Source organism: Battus philenor, unplaced genomic scaffold (assembly GCF_028537555.1).
Source record: "Battus philenor isolate CCGP_79_NKW_IND1 unplaced genomic scaffold, ilBatPhil1.0.hap1 SCAF_10, whole genome shotgun sequence".
NCBI lineage: Eukaryota > Metazoa > Arthropoda > Insecta > Lepidoptera > Papilionidae > Battus > Battus philenor.
The window spans coordinates 12,657,263-12,683,336 of record NW_027181662.1 but is presented as its reverse complement, the minus strand read 5'-3'; the positions used below and the strand labels follow the sequence as shown (position 1 = coordinate 12,683,336).

Sequence of the window (26,074 nt, the reverse complement as noted above, 5' to 3'; positions counted from 1 at the left end):
CTATCCCCCCCCCATGTTATAACTATAACAGAGGATCTCTTGTGCTATAGTTTTTCCATTTAATTTATATTAGTATTCTCTTCTCAGGTCGTTCACAATTTCTTCCATTTTATTCTCTTTGAAACACTTCATTCTCTTATATTCTCTTTTCTTTCATTTACATTTCTTACACAAATCGCCTTTTTGGAGCAAAGGTCCCTGAGCTATGTAATGTGAATGAGGTTTAGGCTAAGCGCTTTACACGCTCGGGCCTTTTAATCTCGCGGAATCTGTAAATGTCAATAAATGAGTTTTCTAAATCCACACCTAATAAATATATTATTATGTAACTACATATATATTACAACACTAGAATAGATAAGTGTGTCTGTATGTCTGTAACAATTTTATTCGTAGATATAGTTCATAACACAAAATTTATGCGAAAATGTTAGCGTTCTATTCGCTTATGTATGCACGAATATTATCGTAATAGTAGTTACGGAAACATTCCTGAGCAAACATTGTTAAAAGATATTACTTTGAATCGATTCGTTTAAAAACCCTAACAAACTTGTAGTAACACTTAAAATAACAATGTAATAATCTTATTGTACGTCGGTTAGTAATAACAATTTCGTAGAACTTTAATCTTAGGTCGGCAGCCGGTTTCATCGGAATAATATCATGTTTCCTGTTCTCAACCTTTTGAACTTTTATGGAGTGTTTGAAATTAATTTAGAAATTGTTATAGTTCTACCGAAACTGCTGTTCCGCATTAGATATGCTCGTAGAAAGATGGAGGATGTATTGTCCGTTAACGTTCACCGCGAAAAAGCGCGGTTAAGAAGATTCGATAATCCTATAGTCGAAATGCCCCTACAGATGCGACCTGAGTCGCTTAATACGGGCAGCACTTATCGTTGTGGCGATTTTTAGGAGAGACCCACGTTTTGCATATATGAGCTGATATATGATGACGCATTTAAAATAATATATAGATAGGATGATTTATCCAGAGGCAGTGTAAGGAAGGAATATTTAGAGCCAAGTAGATTTGTAGACGAACGGAGATAACAATCTGCCGTTTTCTTACTGCAGCAAGTTCCAGTAACATCGGTGCCAAGAGGACCCCGTAACATTTTTCATCATAACATTCCTCATCAGCACTATTCACAGTAACCGAACGGCCGTAAGAATTTTCGCAAAAGTAGAGTCCAATGATTTCTTTTGCAGAAATTGTAGCCCATATGTTTACCTAAGGAGAATGAGGCTTCTGGTGTTTAGCTTTGGGATTTTTGCTGCTCCAATATCTGCAAATCTATTTGTTTACATGTCTATTTAGGTGAACATGGTCTTAATTGGAAAATATGACGTCAAAATAATTGAATGGACTTATAATTGTCTCGGCATACGACTTGCGCAAATTTAAATCATTAGGTTTAAGTTACAGTAATATCTGGATTTTTACCGAATGTAATTTTAAATCAAATTTCAAAACACGGCGTAATGATGTGCGGAATAACCATAATTCAGTTCAAGTATTGCGGGCCCGATGGATCGCGTCGATTAGAAGCGTAAACTTGCTCATTGCAGATCCCGTCTCTTTGAACTGAAAGAAGTTCAAAGAGACGGGATCCCATTTCTTTATAATTTCTAATTCTAATTTATTCATATTTATTATTATTTCTCTTTATAATTCTAAGCACTCAGATACTAATTGAAGTCGCGTAAATCATATTAAACGGAAAATGAGCATTTCATAGTAATAGGCGCATTGGTTTTAAAATACGATTGTTTTATAAAATAAGTGCGTTTGGGGCCTCGTAAAGCGATCCGTTGCGACTAAATTACTGAAAAATGGCTTAGTGGCAAGACCGCTCTCTGGGTCCAATGCGTCTTTTATTAGCTTTAAGTATGAGATTAAAAAGTTGACGAATTGGTCTACTCTGTATTTTACAATATTTTTTTTGTTTGGTATTAGAAAGCGGCCAAACACTTCTTGTAGTAAAAATTTTCTGGATTAGATAGTAAGGAACAATTCATTTGACCAGGAAGTAATTCGAATTTTGAAAAAAAAAATCTTACCTCATCTTTGCGTTATTATATTTGAAACCATTGAATTTTTTATGGTAATGTTTGATACATTAATTGATACCTAATAATCTACACATATGTCGTTTAATGGGAGCAGCGCAGTACCGGTCATCGTGGCGAGCTATACATTCACCCCTTAAATGCCGATAAACAATCACCCCGTATAATAATTACATCTTTGCCACATACATATATGGTGGATGAATAAAAATTGATTAAATTTTCTATTTTATTTAATGAAAGATTGATAGAGAAATATCAGCTTTATTTCTCAACGCAGACTCGTTAAATAGTATTGTAGGTATAGCCTATTATTTTTGAGCGATATTTAAACATGTATGATGAACTATTTTGTAAAAGGAATGATATTTTTTTTCTTATCAAGGGAACTGAAGGCCGTGATAAGGCTCCTGAGGGAGCTCTAACGTGGTTACTCTAAAAACGTTTAGTTCTCTGTCAGGAATAACCCGATGAAGGTGCAGAAGCTAACGACAAATCTTTTTTAATGATTATAGTATACATGTTTTCTTAGTAAGACTCCCAGTATTGCAGATTTAAAGTCTGTTGTATCGAGCAAACTTACATAATTGAACAATGTGGTGTCACACAGGTTATGTGTTTAAAATTCCGTGCCTTAGCCCGAGATTGGACCACCGCAGGATGGGGAAGTGGAGAGCAGGACGTAAGAAACCTGCCTACATTTTTGTTCCCTCCGACCTAAATGTCATTAGTATTAGTTAGTATTGTGTCGCTTATTAAGGAATAACTAACCTCAACTTCTTATTTTGAGTAAAAATAATAATAGGATCGTATACTCAATTCCTATGATCTATTTCCAGTGGCGGTTCGTTACAAGTTCATACAATCGTGGAAGTCGAAAGGCAAGCATTGGATATTGTGCAACGGGTACACTTTCGCGCAACACAAGACCACTCTGATGTACTATTGTACGAGGAAAAACACTAGATGCAGAGCACGCATAAAGTTGAACTCTGAAGGCGAAGTGGTTACGTACATCTCATGTCATAACCACGACCCGCCCCGGTATTTTGTTTTGCCAAACGGCGAATACGTAAAAATATAATACTTTATATTATTATAATAATAAACTTATGTACGCAATTGTAATCTGTAAGCTTTTAATAAAATTATGCTAGATTTTGTTTTTATATATCACTTTTCTCCCTTTTTTTACAAAAAAAAATCCTATAGGAACTAAAACATTCCTACTGCAAAGATTAGATATAAGATGGTTGGTTCTGGGTTTAAAAGCTTTAAAGAGCTGAATGCATGCATATGTTAGCGAAAAGCTATAAAGCTTTTAAACTTATTTCCAATCACCTGTATGAAGTGATCACTTTGAAACTAAAAAGGAATGTAATTAATAAGGAAGTACAGTCTGCAGGTACAGATAGTATACATAATAAATTTTTATTTAATGGAATCAGGCGTTATTTCGCAGAAGTCCATCCTAAGTAAGAAAAGGACCAATATCAATATCAATACAAAGTCCTTTGTGTTTGGCACTAATCGGTGTAACATAACTCCTGAAGATGCCCCGTGGAGGGGTGAAACACGTGTTGAGTGGTTTGGTGGTGGCGGTTGTGTGATTCGAATTGTTTGCCGCATACGCATTTATCAGCGGGCTGGCGGGCGGTGCATTTCATTGCACCACTACCACTGCATGTGCGGAAATGGCTAGATATTGGTCCTTTTCTTACTTATACATAATAAAGTTTAATATATGGTAATCTGTGTTTTGAAAATGATTTATCTTATTGTATCGCCATATTATATCGGGATCCATTGATTTTTTGGACCACACATTAATTGACAGAACATAAGTTATGTATATCTCCTATATATATCCTTAATAAGATTTTTACACTTATTTCAAACTGTATGCAATTGTAATTTATGGTGAGCTTTTAATAAAATTCTCTAAAACTCTGTATGTTATTTCATTTTCTGCTACAAAGATATTATTTAGTAGTTGTCTTATTAAAATTGATACTTGCAACAATCATTTAACATATCTATGTAAGAAAACTAAAAAAAAATTGGATTGAAATATTGGTGTATTACCAGGTGTAAGTAAATATTTATGTCATTAAATTTGTTTAGAATCAATATGTAATTCTGTAATTATGACGTTAATGTACATTAAAATTGTGTGAATCGTTCTATTTGAATTTCTAGAATTAATTCAAGTAGTACATTTACATAGGTAATAGTTATAATATTATTATGGTAATTATTTACAGACATACATGAAATATAGGTTTTTTTTTAAATTTCCAGATGATATTGAATATCAGTTCATACAGACGACACATTGCAAGAGTAATCTTCTCATGTGCGGCGGGTATACATTTTCACAACATCCGTGTACATCATATTACTATTGTTCTAAAAAGAAATGCGGCTGTAAAGCGCGTATTAAATTAGGAACAAATGGTAATGTGGCATCTTCGTATCTTTATCACAATCATGATCCTCCCAAGTACTTTCAGCTTTCAACTGGCAAGTATGTGAAGCTGTAACATATATATGTTTTTTAATTGTATAATTATAGCTCTTGTATAATTTTTAATCATAATTTTATTGTAATGTATTCAGTACGTGAATTGTGCACGACATACAATGTTTTATGTTTTAAGTATAATTTGCCTGATTCCAAGGTTTCTACTATTAATTTTATAAGTGTTTTACGATATATTAATTATTCGCCAATAATTAAAATATTTTTTACGTAAATAATTAGGTCGGGGAAAACATTTTTTCATATTTTTTTACAAATTCCCAATTCGATTTATTAAGTCCAAGTTGCCTTTTGTTTCATGAGTTGTTGATATTTTGTAGGGAGTGACATAAACACATTTGTGTAGAAATTTCTATAACCTAGATTAAAGTACTACTAGAGACATGGCGTCCTCCCTTGACGTTAATTTAACACTACCAAAGAATTGTAAAGAAACATGATAATCTGTATTATACGAGGGCATTTTGATAACATGTAACAAATTGCATTCTTTTGCTTGATATATTGACACACTTAGTGGGAGCGTTAGCTACTGGGATAACTGATCTGCATACTTCATTCTCCTGGTCCTTCACATTCGCAATCAAGCGTTCAAAGTTATTATCTTCCCTACGAGCAATTTTAGTTATAAAGAATACGAAAAAACTTTTTCCCGGACACAATTTTAATTTTGGATTAGTATAATAATTAAAGATTTCTGTTAACGTATTAGGCTAAGAATTAATACTAACACTTGAAAAATATTTGTTAATTAAGGGTGGATATAATTACACGGAATTACCAACTTCTAAAGGATTATTGTTAAAAACATTGGATGTAAAGTTCTGTTTTAAAAGTCAAATTAAAATTTGAAAATGTATATCCAAGTAGGCATTTACACGCACTTTTGAATTGTCAATTATTATTGACATTAAGAGACAATGTAAAAAGCTACTACCGGCTTGGAATGCTGATCTGATGAGATGAGCCGGCGGAAAAAAACTATGGTTGCTCTTATTAAATTAAAATTTGATAAAGTTTAATGTTTGATACATTACACTTATACGTAATGTCATTATGACTGAAATATGTTTAACCTTTAGTTATGGTATTCAAGTGTAATGGTATTCAATGGTAAAGATAAGGATATATAAATAAGTTAAGATGTTATTTGTTATCTCATACGCAAATAAACAATAAATTCATGAACTATGTGTTTTTATAACTCTACGCGTAGTTATATATATACTTGACTTAAATCTGTTGTTATTCCTTATATAGGCAACTTATTATTATTATTATATACTTATATTATTATCTTTTAATAAATATGATATATGTTGTAATCACTTGGAAGTTTAGAAATATTGTGGTTGAGTTCATTTTACTATTGCGTCGTGACCAAATGTGTATACAGAGTCGTCAACGCTGTTGTTTCTGCCCATAGATGTATTGTATCATAATCGCAAGGTTTGGCAGGCGGTTTAGTGATCGCAACGGTATTAGAGTATACAATCGCATATTTGTGATGAAAGTTATGTGGCAAACTTGTCTATGTTTTCTTTGTGCAGAATTTTCTTTTAAAAGCCCATGGGCAGTGGTCCCGGTTGTAAGACATTAGTAAAACTTTGAATTATAGCAGTAATGTTTGTAAGGGTAAAGCGACAACTCATTCAAAATAGATTAATAAAATTATACACTATCTTACGGCTTACATAGTTTAAACTTTCTTTAATATTATAATTCGTAATTTTAAGGGGACTATTCTGGTGGTTTAAAACTTAAGTAGCTTTAAAAGTATTACTCGGAATTATCTATAAAAAATCGTGTAAATCTATTTAGGTTGTATGGTATAATAGAAAATTGGAAACAGTTCTATATTTCCAGGCAATATGCAGGATGTACAGGTTATTTCTTTATTTCCAGGTAACATTGAGTATCAGTTTATACAGACCACTCATTGTAAAGGCAGTCTCCTCATGAGCGGCGGATATACGTTTTCTCAACACCAGGCAACGTCCAATTACTATTGTTCTAAAAAGCAACATGGCTGCAAAGCGCGTCTTAAATTAGCATTGGACGGTACAGTGATATCATTCCATTTTAATCACACTCACGATCCACCTAAGTACTATCTGCTACCGTCAGGACGGTATTTAAAGTTGTAGTTAACATGAAGAACGAATGTTTTTATTTTAAATTTGTCAATTTATAATTCGTAACCATGTAACATCCATATATGTGTATGTGTCGAAATGCTGTTGCTTCGGATGGCGTCGACAGATGGCGCTAGTAGTAGATTGCTTCGTGCTATCGTTTGTCACGAACAGTCGCGAATAAGATCATCGCTTCATAAATCATTAGGAATATAGTTCACGGACCCCCTCCGTTCCGTGAAGTCACCACCGATAAAGCTGTAAGAGCCGCAAGGCTAACAGCACTAACTTCATACGAGAAAATAGGAAATCATTAGGCTATGTGAATTCATGACCGATGAAGCTGTTAAAGCCTTCGGGCTAGCATAAAGCCTGCCCAAAGTTCATTCGACATAATACATTAAAGATAGTAAAAGGACTCTTCTGTTCCGTGAACTCGTGTTAGATGGAGCTGTAAAAGTCTTTGGGCTAATAGCACTAAATTCCTCACGATACAATGCATATATGAAAGATTTCCCCCTATTTACTACCTCATCACGAAATCTCTGGTACCTCTAGGCTTATAGTGTATGTTATTTAGTAGGAATGTATCTTTCGCCGAGTCGAGGTTGGTTAAGAATGGATTTTACGAAATTCCACCTGCATGGGAGTATTGACATCCTCTATATACTGTTGGTTGTTAACTTTAAGTGTTTAGCTCTCGGGTCTCTGATCCTCGAGCCCTGTGATCGGCAAAGCTCTGACAGCCCCACGAGGCTAACAACGTCGATTTCAAACAGATTAATTTTGAGTTTAAGAATTGAACAATGTATGAATTAATAATAGATATTGGAACATGAGGTCATGAATGAAGTCATAAAATCTCTTAATGGACACATTACCGTACAGTGAGAAGAGAGGAAAAATTAAATAATTTAAATAATGTATATGAAATATTTCCGAAAAAAAAATTGTTGTCTTTTAAATTCAGTGTACTCTAGAAAGAAAAAGAATGATTTGAGAGAAAGACGGATGAGAGAGAGATATATCTCTTTCTCTTTCTTCTTTTACTCTTCATATATCCCTTTAGATTATAAATAAATGAAATTATAAAGTTAAAGCACGTAATCTCGTATTAAATGTTTTGTCCCAATTAGTATGTAACTTCTACAGTTATCTCTTTACTACGCTTTCAGCATAATAATTATTCGCTACTATAACACTTTTGTTATTATTTACGTAAAATAAAAGATGGGAAATATAAATTATTAGAGATTGTTACAAATTCAAAATGACAAATAGATTATATAAATTCAAGATCTGAAGTAACATAATTTTCCACACCTAAAGATTGTTTTCTGATTTTTTTAGTATTTTTATATAAATTATATAATTGTAAGTTTACTCCACTGCAAGGCGCTGTAACTTCAAAAAAAAAGTTTTGAATGCTCGAGATTATTCCCGAAGGGTGTTTGAATTAGATTACTTGTTAAATAAATTATTTATTTGCTACAAGTACTTATAAAACCTTTAATGAACATCATTTTAAAACAACGATAGATTGCCTGAATGAATATAAGTGTACTGTCTTCAATAAATATTTATTGTAGGAAACTGTCGACTATAAAAAAATTGTAAATAGGTGTGGTGCAATGTATGAGTTTAATCAATGTTTTTTAGTTCGTTGTGTGTGTTAGTTCGTTCGTAGTGTTAGTAAGATACTAATTGCTATGTAGTATGCAAATAAATAATATAATCATGAACTATTTGTTTTTACACAATTTTTTTAAGTATATATATACAAGTTGACTTAGACATGTCCTATTGAAATTACAGCCTTAACCCATTTGCATCATATGTAAATGATAAAAAATGCGAAATGACCGAATTTTAATTTTTTTTTGTAAAATTAAATAATCGTAAAAGAATGTTAGCAACCGAGCCTCAACCAAGTTACTAAGCTAATTATTTATCAACATAATTCTATTATTTTAAATTACCTATCTATTAACCCTTTACTTGCCGCAGTTCGTTCCGCCGAAGTGACGCTACTGAAACGGGCATGTGCGCCGCAAAGTGTGCGTGCACATTGCATCGCGGTAAGCTGATGTACAAATTTTCTCATTTGTGTTACATATTTATTAAAAATAGAAGTTAGGATAATTCTTAGTAATTTATTTGGTTGTGATAACTCTTAAAACAGGGATCTACACATAAGTTCACATTACGAGGTGGATGCCGGCTTACCCCAGCGCTGGTAACGAAAGGGTTAAAGGGTTTAAAGTATTTGGTAGGTTCTGGTTTATTCAAACACTGTGAATGACGGTAGTGACGTCACAATATTTTTTATTAAAAACTATGAAAAGAGTAACATTAACATTAAGCGTGATTAATTAAAATTAAATTGTTGCAGTAATATATCAAAGTAAACACAAGCGTATAAATCATAATTTCGTTGTACTATATGAGAGCCCCGAAATTGTATAAAAGCGCCTGTCAAACACAGATATTGTATATACCTTAAAATGAGCATAAAAATCATTTAATTTTGAACCCATATCGAATTCTATTGCAAAAAATATATTTCAAGATTATTTATAAACATAAAATATGTGCAATAATTTTTTGATGTTTTAAATGTGGAATGTATAAAGCAAATAAACAATTTTTAACACTGTTAAACCAACAGAGAAACAAAATGAGAAAATATCATTGCATTTAAGTTATGGTAACAGTTCTCTGTATTAGTGGTTATCCGTGTGATCTAATACTGTGTGTTATATGTTACTTCGGTTTGAACGTCAAACGCAGCCACGTGTATATGTGTACGCTACAGTGAAAGTGTCCAAGAAAATTTGGCATATATACGCTATTAGGAAATTGGGTTCTAAATTATGATTGTTATATCCGTTAATATATAATTGTGAGTAAACTAGATATAACGGATAATTTGTGGCCATGAATTTCTTAGAAGTATAATGCTAGGTAGGGTGTTCCGTACATTAACATGGAGTTTGTTATATATTTTTTTTATACTACAGACTGCATTTTGGAGAGTGTGCAGTAGAATCCGTACGTATGGATTCACGACATCCGATACACCACGGTAGATATTCCTTCAACTCGCACTAAGCGTTTTATTAATATTTTTATAGTGTGAACAGCCCACCGACGTCATTGTCTTCAGAAAATCATAACTCAGGAGTCTTCAAGACAAAAGTGAATGGGTTTCTTCTGAGCACGTACCATCGTAGCCCTCATCATCGCTTAACATCAGGCGAGACAGAGGTCATATGCTTAGCCTGTAAAGGATAAAAAAGAACATTCACCTATTTAAAACTTTTACACCTAAAACCAGTTATCCACGTCTAATGTTATGGAAGTAACAAAAACAATGCAGCTAACTTTTTTCGGGCAATACATATGAAAACTTTTTTATTTACAGACTCTGAGTATCAGTTTATAAGGACCTCGCATTGCAAAAACACACTTCTCATGTGCAATGGATTTACTTTTTCTCGACACCAGGCTACGTCCAATTATTATTGTTCTAAAAAGAAATATGGCTGCAAAGCTCGAATTAAATTAGGAGAAGGTGGTGCTGTGATATCCTCGGATTTGTTGCATGTGCACGATCCTCCTAATTACTATCAGCTTCCTTCAGGCCAGTACGTAAAGCTGTGAGAAGAATGAACTCATTGTGTGATTCTTGTAATTCGTAGCCACAACTTTGAAATAAATACTATATAAGTCATAGAATTCAGAAATGTACTATATAAATAAAAAAAAGATTAAATAGATAATTTATACAAAGCGAAAACGTAACTTTTATAAAGTGGTTTGTCCCATTTAGTGCTTGATTTGTGAAAGCGGTACACTTGGCGCGCAGAAAGTGGTTGTCAGGACCGTAAGGTTCTGGAGCGGAGATCACGGTTCGGCAAACGTAGAGTAGGACGTCCAACCACAAGCTGGACAAATGACTTTGTTAAGGTTGTCAGAAAACATTGAACGCAGGCTGCTTACAGCCGGTCTTATAGGAATTCTGTGAAGGCTTATGTCCACCAGTGGACGTCTTACGTCTGAAATAATGATGTCGAAGATATACATCGCTCTATACGGTTTGGTATAGTTAAGTCGATTTGAACTTCCTTGAAATAAATTTTAATAAAAATTCTTTATTTTTTACGTAATATACAAATTGAATTTTTACAGATGCACTAGGCTACAAATTAATACCAACACTTAAAGGAAAATATTTGTTAATGATGGATGGATACACATATGCCCAGAATAATCAAACTCTTAATTATTATTGTTCCAAAAAGAACACTGGCTGCAAAGCCCGGATAAAGTTAGGACAAGAGGGAGAGGTTGTCGAAGCGCATGTCACACACTTTCATGAACGACCTAAATATGTTTTAACACCTGCAGGATATTACATCAAAGTTTAATTTTATCCCACAAAAATGTTTTGTCGGGAAAGGAATACCATAAATGAATTTGTAAATAGGCATGTCGTGACGTCTTTTAAAAGATTATGAATTATTATGGAAATTTAATGAATTTATTTATTGTTATCTAATATAAAAATAAAGAATATAATTGTGATCTATTTGTTTTTCTACAACTTCTCATAAGTTAATCTACTTTAGGTGATTTAATCATGAAAAAATAGTTTAATTCTGAAGTATATTGCAGGAAAGAGAAGCTTTTATTGGAACTTTTTTGAAAAGAGTAAAAACAATGTTATAACTTGTAAAATTTGCTCAGCTAAAATGAAACGCCACATGGTTCGACATTTTAAAACGAAACATCAATCTCTCTACGTAAAAGTTCAGCCTTTAATAAAAAGGAAGACTGATATAGTTCGACGTATGTTTTATTATATCATATTTTATAATAATTTAAAATCATTTTTCAAAAAAATTAAAAATATTTTTTCCTTCAGCTGTGCTAAGAACAAGTAGCTTTTGGGTAAAAAAATATTGCACAAATATGGGTAACAGCCAGTACCAATGTGATATATGTCAAAAGATCTTGAAGATGCCCAGAGCGCACGGAAACATGAAGAGACATATAAAGTTAAAACATCCCGAAATATATGAAATGGAAAATCAATTGATGTTAATCGACTCTGAACCAACAAGTATAAATGTTAAAGATAATTCGGATTTTAATGTCGAAGAGGTGCTACTAGAACAAGATGAAGTTCTAGAAGAAGCGGAAGAATATTTAGAAGAATATGATATTGAGGAAAGTAATGTGGAATCGAAGAGTATGCCTGAAATAGATGCAATTGAAGATCCGAGTCCTGAAGAAATAGCTTACCAAAATGTAGACGATTTAGATACAGAATCCGATACAAATGACTTTGGAGACATAGATTACCTAAGTGAAAAGGATCCAGATTACGAGAGCAAAGTTAAATGGCTGGCACAAAGAATTGTTCCCGGAAAACGTAAGTCTTTCATGTTCTTGTTCGGTAAGAGTCATGAAAAGTTTAAAGAAATTTTAAATTTAGAAATATATTTTATTATTGTTCCAGGAAAAACTAAAGCATGCACTTGGAATTTTTTTAACATTGTCGAAGAGAATCACATTTATTCGTGCATTTTCTGTCAGAAGGACGTTGCGATTGTACCATTCAGCAGTTCTAATCTGAAACGACATTTGAGAATAAACCATAAAAGGGCTTTTAATATCATTGCTAAGTATGGGCCTGAATTTAGAAACAAAAATGCAAATAGTTTAAAGAAGTTTATAGAGTCTGGTAAACCGGCAGGTGAGTGTTTTTTTTTTACAAATAGAATTTTGTAATTTTGATCGATTTTGAATACTGATCTAATCTCTTTTTAGATGACTTCACCAAAAGCTTTGAAAAGTCGTACTTCGAGACGCAAGCTGATAACAAGTTTAAATGTAAGAGCTGTGAGGAGATAATAGAGTTACAGGAGCAAGATAGCGTGATGTTGTTTAAGCATATTTACGAAAAGCATTCGGACGAGGTGATCAGTCACATCAAGGATAATGTCGACGATGATGAAGAGTTTAGTGTTCTGTTTGTTAAAAAGAAAGATTTACAAGTTTTGGGCACAGATCAGTAACTTCGATGATATCTCTTGTTTTGTTTCCTAATTTATGATAAAGTTCCACTTACACGCTTATTTATTATTTAGTTGTATATTTATAAATTACGTGATTTTTACATTTCCTGTCGTTAGGTATCTAGAAGTCTGTTGAATGTTGCATTTAATGTTTTCGGCATTTATTTTAATTTTTATGGGAATAAAATAAATATTTAAATTATGTAACTTAATGAAAAATCTAGTTCGTAATATTATTAATTCTGTTGTCGATATATTTTAAATGTTGTGTAGTAGATAGATCAATGTTTATTATAGATTACTTGTGCAATATATGTTTACAGGTAGAAAAAAACTATTAAATTGTTGTTTAAACTACAGATATTATTAAATTCTACTTATAAGTGTATTGTGCAATAACTGTTTAGCGGTAATTTATCCAGTTCAATTTTTTCTTAACCTTTATAAAATAGCGAATTATAAAGTTATTCTAGTCTCTTTTATGATGTTTTTAAAACATGTCTTATTCAAATCAATCTGTTGTAGTAAAATAGTTCTTAATATGTTATAAATATTTGAAATTCTGTAATAAAAATGTCTTAAAAATAGTAAAATAAATATTAGTGGAAAAAAAATATTAATGTCGTCGGAAATTGAAAATTTTCATTTATTTATTTAAAGCTTCTATTGTACATAAAACTTTATGTAATGAATGAAATTATAATAGAAACCGGTTTAGCGGGGTCCAATCCACTCGGACAGCCTCAAAGCGGGTTATTATGAGTGATCGCTGCGTCCAGTTTTCCCATGAAGCATCCGCCATATTTTCTCAAGATCAAAGAACTTCATTATAAATAACTGAAGTAACTGTACGATCAAGTTCCCAAGCGAGCCTTCAAGGAATATGTCGGGTGCTATTGCCTGGGTAACATTATTATAGTGCTACCGAAGCCGCTATACCGCGCCTCAGATATGCGCGCGGCAAGGCGGGGTTAGTATCGGTCGCGCCGAGTTCGCCGTCAACGCTTGCAGCAGCGTTGCTTATATATCATCACGTATATGTCCAGGATTACAAAATTTAACAGGGAATATCATTTTCTTAACTTTCTATTAAATATTTGTTTCAGTTCGAAATCGGTATAAACTTATACCGACACCGAAAGGCAGGAAATTACTTATGATGGACGGATATACTTTTTCACAGAGTGGTAATTCATTCAACTTTTATTGCTCCAAAAAAGATTCAGGGTGCAAGGCCCGTATAAAATTAGGAAAAGATGGCAAGGTTCTCCGAACAAATCAGCTTCATACCCACGAACGCCCGCGTTATTTTAAAAGCCATTTGGGTCAGTATATCAAACTTTAAAACATCATGTCTTTTGATATCCTGATGGTTATTAATTAATATATTTTTTCTTTCTTTATGGTAACACGATTGTGCTGAACAAAAATTAATAAATAACAGTACACAGATTGTCTTGAAGGCGTTTTATTTCTCTTAAATTACCTGAATTTATTTAAAATGTAGTTACTTTGTGTATATGTTTATAAAATTGCGTAATATTTATTTAAAAAAATTATGGCACCAAAGCATATTAAGGATACAAAACAAAGTCTTTGAATTTAATTGCCAGTATGAATCATAGAAGCATTAATTGTATTATAAAACTGTATTAGGAAATATTTTTTATATTTTGTACGAGGTCCAATATTGTTGCTGTTATATTCTTTTAGCTTCAACAGAAGAACGTTTCGATGGATATATAGTGTTCATTTATACTGCCAATTACTATAAAACCAACCTTTAGTTAAAGGCGCCGTAGCTAGTTTTTTAAGGTTAATTACATGTTTAATCGAATGTATAACAAACTACCAAACGAAGCGGTAAATTTATCTATTAGTAATCCAAAAAAAATGATCAAACACAGAACCTGCCAAAATGGATAGTATTCTATTCCAGAGTATGTTCACGACAAAGATGTTTAGTGTATTATTCATTTGTATGGAAAAAAAAGTGTTAATAGAACCATCAAAAAAATTACCCCATTGTATTTCTTGTTACGAACTAAAGTTATTTTAGGTCGACGATTATAATTGATGCTATATATCTTTGTTCATTTGGAAGATCGCTTCTAAAGATAAAACCACCATTTGTGTTTGCTCTGCGTAAATTGTCCATATTACATGAATACAATAAAGTGTTAATAAGTATATTATATTTTATCTAGACGGCCTTACTACCGAATGTATCTCTTTGTATATACTCACAACATTATCATAATTACAGTGGTGTACGTTCACTACTGGAATTAGGCCACATTCAAAGATTACCAGTAAAACTGGTTTGAAGTGGTCTGCATCCAGAATCTGTGAACGTCGTCAGTGGACACCCTTCGCTACCGATCCGTAGCCTTCACTTCAGAGATTTAAGGCTCTGATTTTATAGCAAAAACATAAATATTTGTGTCATAAAATTCTAACATGTTCTGAATTTATTACAGTAAACGAACCCGAGTATTTCTTCATACCCACTGCGCGAGGTACTCAGTTATTGATGGTCAACGGTCACACTTTCTCACAGAATAACCACGCAAGAAACATGTATTATTGCTCTAAGAGATCTGCCAAGTGTTGTAAATCAAGCGTCAGGTTAAACGATGAAGGGCGAATTGTCAGCATCAAGGAAGATCATACGCACCCGCCGCCTAAATACGCGGTCACTGATGATGGAACTTATTTAAAAATTTCCTCGTAATTTCTTTTTTATCCTCATAAGTCAAAAATTTTTAGCACTTATAATTCACGTATAATTTATATAAAATTAAAGTATTTTCTGCGATGCACTTTGCTACATAATATTTAAAAGTTTCCATTTTGATTGTAACGTTGTTCACGCATAACAATATTAGAGTTTGTTAATAGTTACGATGTTTATTTCTTTATGAATTTTAGGTGAACGTTTACAATACATGGAGAAATGTAGATTAAAATATGTGTTGATTTATTGGTAAGATAGTGGAATAAATATTGATAAAGTTTGATTTACTAATCTCGTTCACGATTCAAACAAAACTGCAATAATTAGTAATAATATTTAACACGTTCCGTGCTACGGCCTTTTTTGAAGGTTTTCCATTCAGGCCGCGTGGGGTTTATACGACTCATACTTTAAAAATTAAAAAGAGTCGTTTAAGACGTATCCTTTACACTTTCAATACTGCAAAAACTATAATTAGCGGGGAAAAGTTTTCAATTTCAATATGCATTACGTACGCACGTACGTGATGTAAAGTTGTCTATATAAGATTCTACAGTTCATTTTTTAAGAATCCTTTGTTTTGCAATGCGGACTGAAAATGGCTTGAAAGGAAAGTGCAACGGGGGTCGTATATGCCCCATATGGCATAGAAAATGTTAAGAATCTATAGTGTGTCGATTTTACCTCGAGGAGTAATTCAGACACATTGTTATAAGAATACTTTGTATCTTTAATATATTGCTAAGAAAGTTATATTACAGAAGCTTGTTTATTGACGTTGTGTTAGTTGTAAATAAACCACATTGAAAAGTTATGGTTTTTGGATAAATGAATATTATTTTAGATGGCTTCAGTTATAAGCTTACAGCGCCTAATGTCTTACTATGGAAATTTTACCTTTATAATACGAATGTAAGTTGATTAATATTATCTTTCAAAAATATCGAAACTATTGTTTTCATTTTTAACCTTTTACGCCTATTTCTCGATATTTCCTTTATCAAAACCTCTTTTTTTCTGGATCTGTAGTTTTAAAAAATATTTTCAGAAATAAAAGGATACCGCATAATATCAACGCTTCAAGGTAAACTGTTGATGCTTGACAAGTACACGTTCTCCCAAAACAAACCGTTGAACAATTATTACTGCTCCAAAAAGGACTCTGGCTGCAAGGCGTGCGTCAAGCTATACAAAGACGGGTCGATCCGAGAACTGAGAAATGACCACACACATCCACCGCCGGAATACTTCCTTTCATCGTCCGGAAAATATATTAAAATTAAAAGTTAAAATTGTTTACAATCATTAAATAAAGTAATTATTACTTTTATTTATTAGGATAGCTTCCCAGCTTTAGTAGCGTTTATTTTAAAAATAATCTTATACCAGCTTAATTATAATCCTTTTTTATCCCGTTCTAAAATCCTTTATAGAATTTTCCGTTACGGGGGCAACGTAAGGAAAGACGGACTCCTACTGTCTAAAAAGCCTTTACTTTGACGCCTTTTGTCAAAATGACAGCCTTCGCAAAATAACGTGAATTAATTTGCGGTTTCCTAGTGCTTCAACCTCTTAGAGTAGAGCTGAAGCTGTATCCGCTATCATTATGCAGTGAATCATCCTGAATCCGTTACCAAGGTCTTGTTATGAGTTTGATGGTAGGCGTAGTATACCGTTCGACGCCTAGGTCTCAGGCTATTGATAAAGAGCTCTGATGTTCTTTCTCTATCCCTCTCCACAGCTTTCCTATGCGACATTACTGGCCAAATTTTGGTAAATAAGTACTTCAATTGTTCAAAAGAAATAAACGTAATGTGCGCAATTATATAAAAAATGTGAACTTAACACATTCGTTGCGTCAACTTTTCCAAAAAATTACGAGTTTGCTATTTGGATTGCTTGTCGTATAAAACAAAAGTCTTTTAGACCTCGTAACGCAATGTTGTATGTGTGTAATATATTATACCGTCGTCGACTGGCTCGTTGAAGTCTGACACGCTGCAGTTATTTTACGTCTAAAGGCTAGGCTTGATATATTATTTAAATATTGTATCGCCTATAAAAGAATATATAACAGAATATTATACATACTGCAACTTGTATGGTATTTTTACTCATAACTTATAGTTACTGCGGGTGTATTTAAATATAAACACTTCTAAAATACTTCGTGTACAATTATTTTTAGAAGTATTTTATATAGCATGTTGAATAATAATATTATGTACAGATATGTTAAAAATCTGAGGTACATAGAATAATCCTTGATGAGCAGTAGTAATTCAGAAGTTGAGAACTGAAACTTGCGATCGTGGGTCGCTAGTTCGATTCCCGAGATACGATCTTATATAATTTACACTATGTACATTAATTGCATAGGATTACCAGTTCTCGCAAACAATGCCCAAATTTCGAATTCAAAAAGTTAAAAAATGAAATGTACGCACGTGTAATAAAGTTCATCATCATACCTTAGACTTTCTTTTCCGTAATTTTAAATCTAAAATTATTCAATAAATCTCAATACAAGAGTTTTTAGTTGATAAAATGTATTGTAAACTTGATTAGGTTAGGTTATTTGCAGGGTTGATATTATAATTTTTACACCAAACATTGTTAGATTTCATTTGATAATAGCAACTGTTGATTTTGCAGCAGGCTTTTTTCAATAGATCAGCATAGTAGGTGGTACGACTACTTCTACTGGGAAAATAATCGACGGTTCAAAAGGCTTTTGAATAAAGATACTTTGAATATTTTTTAAATTGTTTAAATTTTTAACCTAAAACGCATGCTGCTCGTTACTTCTGTTAAATTTTTTTTCTGGATTTGTTAAGGTTTGGGATATATTTTCAGAACTGAAAGGATACAATTTGATACCGACGCATCGTGGTAAACATCTGTTGATGTTGGACGAGTATACATTCTCCCAAATGAAACAGACGAACAATTATTATTGCTCAAAAAAGGACTATGGGTGCAAAGCTCGAGTCAAGTTGTCTGCTGATGGATCAATTCAAGCTGCAAGGACTGACCACGCACACCCACCGCCGAAATACGTCCTTACGGCTAACGGTTCATATGTTAAAATTAAAAATTAACATTCTTTCTATCTCTCAGTAACATGTTCGGCAACATTAGTAAATTATAATCCTGCCCGACTTACATTACAAAATAGGTACATTACAAAGGTCAATGGTTTCATAATTAATAACTAACTTAACCATAATATAATAACAAAAAGTGTTTTCAAACTCGGATAATTAATAACATATAGAATTATATTGTTTACTATCCTACCCAGTATTATTTTTATACTAGAATATATAAATATGAAGTAATAAGTTGTTTAATTATACCGTTATGGGATGGCTTCATGAAGCAGTATCTTTGACACGCTGTGTTTTTTTTTCGTATTACCATAAGATTATTTAATATTATTAGTTCCTCGACAATCATTTTTAATTGTTTTTTGTATAGCTGAAAAATAATGACTGGAATGCCGATTAAAAATATTTACATCGTATATTCGAAAATATCACGACGCACAAAAAATAATATTTTTTTGCGATGAAAGTTATCCGTATGAAGCACAGGGCACAGACTTTTTTTTACAAATAAGTAAATTCAGAGAACACATTGCATTTAGTGGTTTTCCAAAACTGATATCGTCAATTTTTTCCCGTTAGTTTTAGTGTATAAAGGTATCAATTACATAACACTTGTTTAAATAAAGTGTGAATGTGTAAATTATTACAAGAGTCTTTATTTAGACAGATGAAGGGAGATATGAATAAATAGTGTCGTAGTGAATGAGTAAAGTAGAAACTTGTCACAAGAACGTAACTGTTTGAACTTGAACTGATCGATATTTTAAATTTCGAAGGCTGTGTAACTTTCCATCTTAACATTATATAGTGTAAAAAACTAACTATTGATACAACATACAACATGATAGCGAAGGTCGCTGTTTGTTGGTCGCTGTTAGCGAGCTAGTTTTCTGGCTTTTACAGCTTCATCGCACTTAGGGCTCGTGGGCCCGATTTTGCAAGCTAATAATTAAAAAAAAAAACTTTGTCTCATGTGACGTCTGACGTATTCTATTGATTAAGAGTTGTAAATCGCGATGTCGAAGACCTAACACCAAGACATTAACGCCCGCTTTTAGCGATGTCCATGCTATTACTTTTTCCAAAATTACAGTACATTAACAATAATTTACAAAAGTACTGTCATGTAATGACTGCTATTAATAGAGACGAAATGATTTGAAAATTTTATGAAATGTTCTTAACATTGTTTAATTTAAACGCAGGAAAAAGTTTTGAGATTATGACATCGCAAAGAGGCAAGCAGCTTCTGTTGATCGACGGCTACACGTTCTCTAAAGTAACACCGAAGGTCTGGGTGTGTTCGACCAAAGTGAGGGACTGCAAGGCGCGGCTCAGGCTGGACGAGGCCGGGAACATAGTGAGCCTGTGCAACGAGCATCGTCACCCTCGAAGAAAATATGTAAAAACTTCCACTGGCACTTACATTCGCGTGTAATCAGCTACTATTTCACTGGACCACTTGAAAATTGGATTCCTAGAGAAATCATAGTCGTGTTCAACTTAGCGACGCGCCGGCTAGTATACTAATAGATAAGAAATAATTGTAAAACTTTTAAAGAAATGGAATGCTAATAAACCTGTGTTTTTCTATTGGAATGCGACAGGCCAAAAATATCAGACAGTTCAGTCAGCAGGAATAGATTGTAAAACGCTTTTTATCTTCTTTATTTTCATTAAGTTATTTATTACTCCTGAAACCATCGATTTTTGGGTAGAGTGCACCATTTATTCCTCGTCTTTGAGTCGAATCACTATCGAGGACCGTTTTTGTAAAGTTTGTCGCGTATTAATTGAAAGTAAATGAACTATAAAGTCACCCCTTTAAAACTTTCACACCTATAACCAATCAGCCTATATATATGTTACTATATTTTTATGTCAATGAAATATACATGTAAATCGTTGCTAAAATAAGTCTATTTTTTATAATTTAAATTTATGAAATATTTTAAATAAATGTATTTAAAATGTTTATAGATGATATAATATTTTAGTTTTTACGTTGTTATGTGTGACCCACGAGTTTTAGGTTTCGGTTTTTACACCTCTAGTTTAAAAAAATCGCTATACATGATCGAATATAAATTCGTTTTAATTCATGTTATTACTATGTGTATGACCGTGATTTAGGTTTATGCTTCACATTGTGTGGGTTGCTTAACAAACCCCGAAGTGGGAACGTAGGTAGGTAGGAATATTAATGGCATGTATTTTTTATTGTTTAGTCTAGCTGATGGAGTAATATAGGGATGCTATTGTGTAAGGAACAGATGTCATGTGTTCAAGAAAAGAATCCTCGTACCTGGATGCACTGGATTAAACATTATATATGGAGGACTTTTACTTTGTCATCAGTGAAATATTACTAGATAAAGTCAAGTTAAAATAAAATCGTGAAAAGCTTAGTTCATATTTCACGTACATGTGTAAATTAAGAAAAATACTTAAAAAAATTATGCATATACAATAAATTTGTTGCACTACCGTATTCAATACGGTGTTATCGAAACGGCTGTACCGCGCCTTAGAAATTCGCGCAGCGAGAGGGGGAATAATGGCATTTCTTCCGTCCGCCGTCAACACTCGTGGCGACGACGCTCATGCTCCTTTTCCTTCGGCCTGTACCTCTGCGCGCTTTCCTAATGGCGCGGTATAGCGATTTCGGTAGCACTATAATTCAAAAGCTAAATTAACTAATAGCATAATTTAGTTATATGAAGCTGCGTTAAAATGCGATTCGTTTATAGTTCGACATGTTTGCGATAATTGAAAAAAAATATCGTAAAATATGACCATAGTAATAAAGTCGTAATAAAAATACAAAAACAGTTATGCTCTTTCAATATTCTAGCATAATTCTTTTAGTTTATATTTTATAGAAATAAAGTAAGTTAATATAAACAATAATGTTTATTATTTTATTTTTTGATATATGATGCACAGATGGGCGGTACTTGAGAAGAAATGTTAAGTGTTAGTAAAATGGCAAATTTTGAGATTTATTTACATGCAGCTGCTATTTGTGCAAAATTTTTGCAGATTTTTTAATTTTTTATAGCCGTCTTCTCGGTTGACGAGTAATGCCACAAAATATTTTAGGTTTTCCAATGAATTAGCGGTTATTGTTCGAGAAACAAAACACAAAATGGATATCAAAGTAATCTTTACCTTGTCATCAATAGCTCTAACAGGCGAATATAGTATAGAATCTTCCGCTGTGTAGCAGTAGTCGTGCAATAAAGTGCACCGCCCGCCAGCCCGCTGATAAATGCGCATGCGGCAAACAATGCGAATTCCACAACTACCACCGTTAAATCTCTCAACACGTGTTTCACCCCTCCACGGGGCAACCTCAGGAGCAATGTTACACCGATTAGTGTCAAACACCGAATCTTGACTCGGTGTTTGGCACTAATCGGTGTATGATTTGGATTTAACGGTGGTAATTGTGTAATTCGCATTGTTTGCCGCATGCGCATTTATCAGCGGGCTGGCGGGCGGTGCACTTTATTGCACGACTACTGCTACATAGCGGAAGTAGCTATATATTAATCCTTTACTTACTTAGGATGGACTTCCGCAAAGTAACGCCTAAATCTATTAGATATTTAAGATCAGCATTCATAGTATAGAATATTATGCTTTTAAAAATATAGATGTTTTCATAATATGAATATAGTAAAGAATTTTTTTTTGCCAGATTATTCGTTAGAATATGAGATTATCCAGTCGCAAAGAGGGAGGGATTTGCTACTGCTGAACGGATACACATATTCGAAATCGAACGGCAAAACGTGGATTTGTTCAACACACTACCCCCACTGCAAGGCCAAAGTTAAACTGCATGAAGGCAGTGTCGTCTACCTGAGCAATGATCACACCCATCCGTCCCGGAAATTTGTTAGAACCAGCGACGGTGGTTACATACGCGTCTGAGGATAGATTTTCGTTATTTTCGTATCACACAATTAATGTATTAAGTGTGCGGAAGTCTTCGTATAGGGGCCGATAGGTTTTGGAGATATTCATTCAAGCCAAGCCCATATTTGTACCAATTTAAAACTATGAAATCAATGTTCAACCAATAAAAATCATCGGCAAATCATATATCGAGAACTAGTACAGCCGATGTATTTAAAGAATTATATTTTTTGTGGAATTTTCCTTTTTGATGTGCCGCTAACGATGACGTAATGTAGTTCCTGCGAATGTATTTATAGTTAATATCTATTTCTTTATGTATAAATTTTACTGAACCTGTGATGGTCTTTCGTTCTGATCCTTATTGGCAAGCTCACAGTTACTCATCGGAGCTAGATTGAATTAGAAATAAGGAGATCCATGCATGAACGGAGACAACCGTCATAGCCTGCAAAACTGGTGGTAGCTGTGGCCTTAAGGTTTTAGAGTGGAGGCCACGTGGACAGATCTCGTTAAAGTAGTCGGCAAACGCTGGATGCAGGCCGATTCGCTAGTTGAAATTTATGGAGGAGGTTTAAGCCCAGCTGTGGATGACTTGCGACTGAAATTATGGTCATCTCTAAATGCTTAAATTATTTGTTTGTATTGTAGATATTAAGAAATAATTATATGCGGAAATGATGTAGCTTTTATACTGCTCTGTCAAGTATAATTAAATGTTACACTCGCTAAAGAATCATTTTCATTGGTTATTAACTTATTCGTCGTATAACGTGTGGGAGATCGGGAGACCGTATGCTGGCTGCCTAACAATCTCGCGGAGACTAGTACTTTTTTTTAATATTACTGCTGCCTTTTTGGCATTAAATTTTTCCCTGGTCTTAAAGGAGCAAAACAAAGCGGCCGCAGTCATAGTGTCCAGAGTACGTCACAAACATAAGTTATATCATCATTAGGTAAAGCATGAATTAATTTGATGTCATACAAGTTAGGTTAAGTGAGCTCATGCCATAACCACAAGCAACATTGGAAACGAAAGACTGCGACAAGTCTGCTATATATATTTTATTCCTCACGTTCAACCTCTATCATGAGTGGTTAAATACCCTATAAATAAAGATTTTCATTGTAATTTTTCATATAATTTTAATTAATTTCCATACACATCTTTCAATGACTTATATTCTTTCTTTTCATACATCGCCTCACTTCATTCGCCTTCCCTCCAGAGTTCTACAATTTCACGTTTATTATTTTATCATTTGTTTAACAATTTATTTATTGTTAATTCTTATTTGTTTTGATTCTATGTATATTGCACACAATTTACATTTCTGATATGACTGCTGACAAGTCTGATATTGTCAGTTAAGACTAGATATCATCTTAGGTAGAAAAGCTGAAGGGCTCTTTAGGGGGCTTCGACTCTGGCCGCTTTATATTATTTTTATTACCAGATTGGGCAGTTGGTTAACAGATGTAATTGGTCGTAAACTGACTCTTTGTGGTATCGTAATAAAAAAAAAACAATTGGCAGAGACTTACTACCAACAGTAATGGTTATCGCATGGCATAAGTAAACAGAAACCTCCCGTACTCCTAATGCGAGATATAATCACCTATGCGTATGACTTTGCATTTATTGAGCAATGGTAGCCCAGCGGTATAGGACTAAGACTTACAATTTTAGGGTGCGGGTTCGATTCTCTGGTTTAAATCTAATATAATTTACTCTTTGTGAATCCATTATATAGGATTACAACTGCTCACAAACAAGTTTCCAGAGAATGGACAACAGCCGCCTCTATGTACCATACACACTGCAATTGCCAACCCGCCTGCCAAACGTGGCGATTATGATATATAACATATTTTTGGGGGCGGCCTATATCTTGCAATGCGCGTCTATGAACTGAAACAACGTATTTTAGTATGTATTTGAACATTTATTTTGATTTTTTAATGGTGAAAATAGTTGTATATAGCCACTGTTTGATACAAAATTGTGTTTCTAAATAAAATAAATAAATAGAAAACACTTCGTTTTTTTATTTAACCTAATAATAATGTAACATATTTTGTTGTAATATACAAATACGGGATCTATTTATAATACCATAACTAAATAAAAAGATTTTGTATTGAGAATATTTTTTTTTATTTTTCTTTCCAGCCACCTTCTATGACAACCAGTTTATAAAAAACTTAAATAACCAAATAACACCTCAATTACAAATAAACCGATATTAATTTATTAATTGACGTTTATTTTGCATTTAATATTTTATTTTTATAATAAGATTTTCGAAATTTATTTGTACACAATTAATCTAAAATTAAATTAAAAATTTGCAGGCTACACCATTATCCAATCACGGAGAGGGAAGGACCTTCTTGTCGTAGACGGGTATACATTCAGCCGAAGAAGTGTTAATAGCTGGAAGTGTTCGTCAAACCCCGCGTGCAAAGCCAAGCTTACCATGATTCAAGGAAAGATTGTTTATATCGCTAACGAACATATGCATCCGCCACCCAGACGGATGGAAATGCAAGACAGTCTGTATTACCAACCAGGCAGTATTGTGAAGTCTATAGAAGAAACATATTTTCACATGTAATAACAAGTTTATATGTTAATTAATCATAAGTTAAGCATTACTCGACTATACTGTATTTTTATAGTGCTACCGAAACAGCTGTACCGCGCTTTAAGTATTCTATACGACACCGAGGGGGAGGAATACCAACCGATTGTTTTATCAGTCAACGGTCGCGGCGGCGAGCACTATCTTGCGCTTTCTTTTGCTTCCTAGTCGCGCTTATTTAAGATATAGCGGTTTCAATAATACCATTGTACAGGTGTTATAAAAATGATACAATTCCTTAATAAAACTATGAGCATATTAATGGTGGTAAATTATTATTGTTTACTCCTTTAAACACATTGTTTACATGTCTGTACTGAAATACGTGAAAAGGTTACCTTAAGATTAACGTCATCATGTATTTTTAGAAAAAGTTTAATATTGCCACCCATATCCCCAATATTAATTCAAGCAGAAAATATTTAAAACTAAAGTAACTTAAAGTTGAGTTGGTTGGTTGGTGAAAGAAAATAATTTTCAAGACATGCTACAATGTTATTGCATAAATAGATTTATACGTATGAATTTGTTTTTGTGATGTACAGGATTTTACGGAGAATAATGGTAAGTAAGCTTTTGTTTTTGGTGTATTGTATTCATCGTCATCATACTAGCTGATAGACGCCAAAGATAGATACGACGACTGGCCTTACAATGCTTGCATCCAGCAATTTCGACTTTGACTATGCAATCCAGCAATCCAATCCAATATGCAATCCAGCAATATGCAATCCAGCAATCCAGCAATTTCGACCTTGACTATGCAATCCAGCAATCCAATCCAATTTGTAATCCAGCAATATACAATATGCAATCCAGCAA

The 26,074-nt window shown here is 33.2% G+C and overlaps 2 protein-coding genes across 2 annotated transcripts in view; one reads left to right on the top strand and one right to left on the bottom strand.

Moving 5' to 3' along the window:
• The window catches only part of LOC137923218 (uncharacterized), a 421,389-nt gene that overhangs the window by 55,341 nt on the left and 339,974 nt on the right, over positions 1-26,074 (bottom strand). The window lies entirely within an intron of this gene.
• Positions 11,508-16,465, top strand: LOC137926415 (uncharacterized). Its single transcript, XM_068770018.1, has 6 exons — positions 11,508-11,604; positions 11,681-12,190; positions 12,278-12,514; positions 12,589-12,832; positions 13,756-13,826; positions 15,317-16,465. Exons 1-6 carry the CDS (start codon positions 11,508-11,510, stop codon positions 15,568-15,570), a joined length of 1,413 nt encoding a protein of 470 aa, XP_068626119.1. The 3' UTR covers positions 15,571-16,465.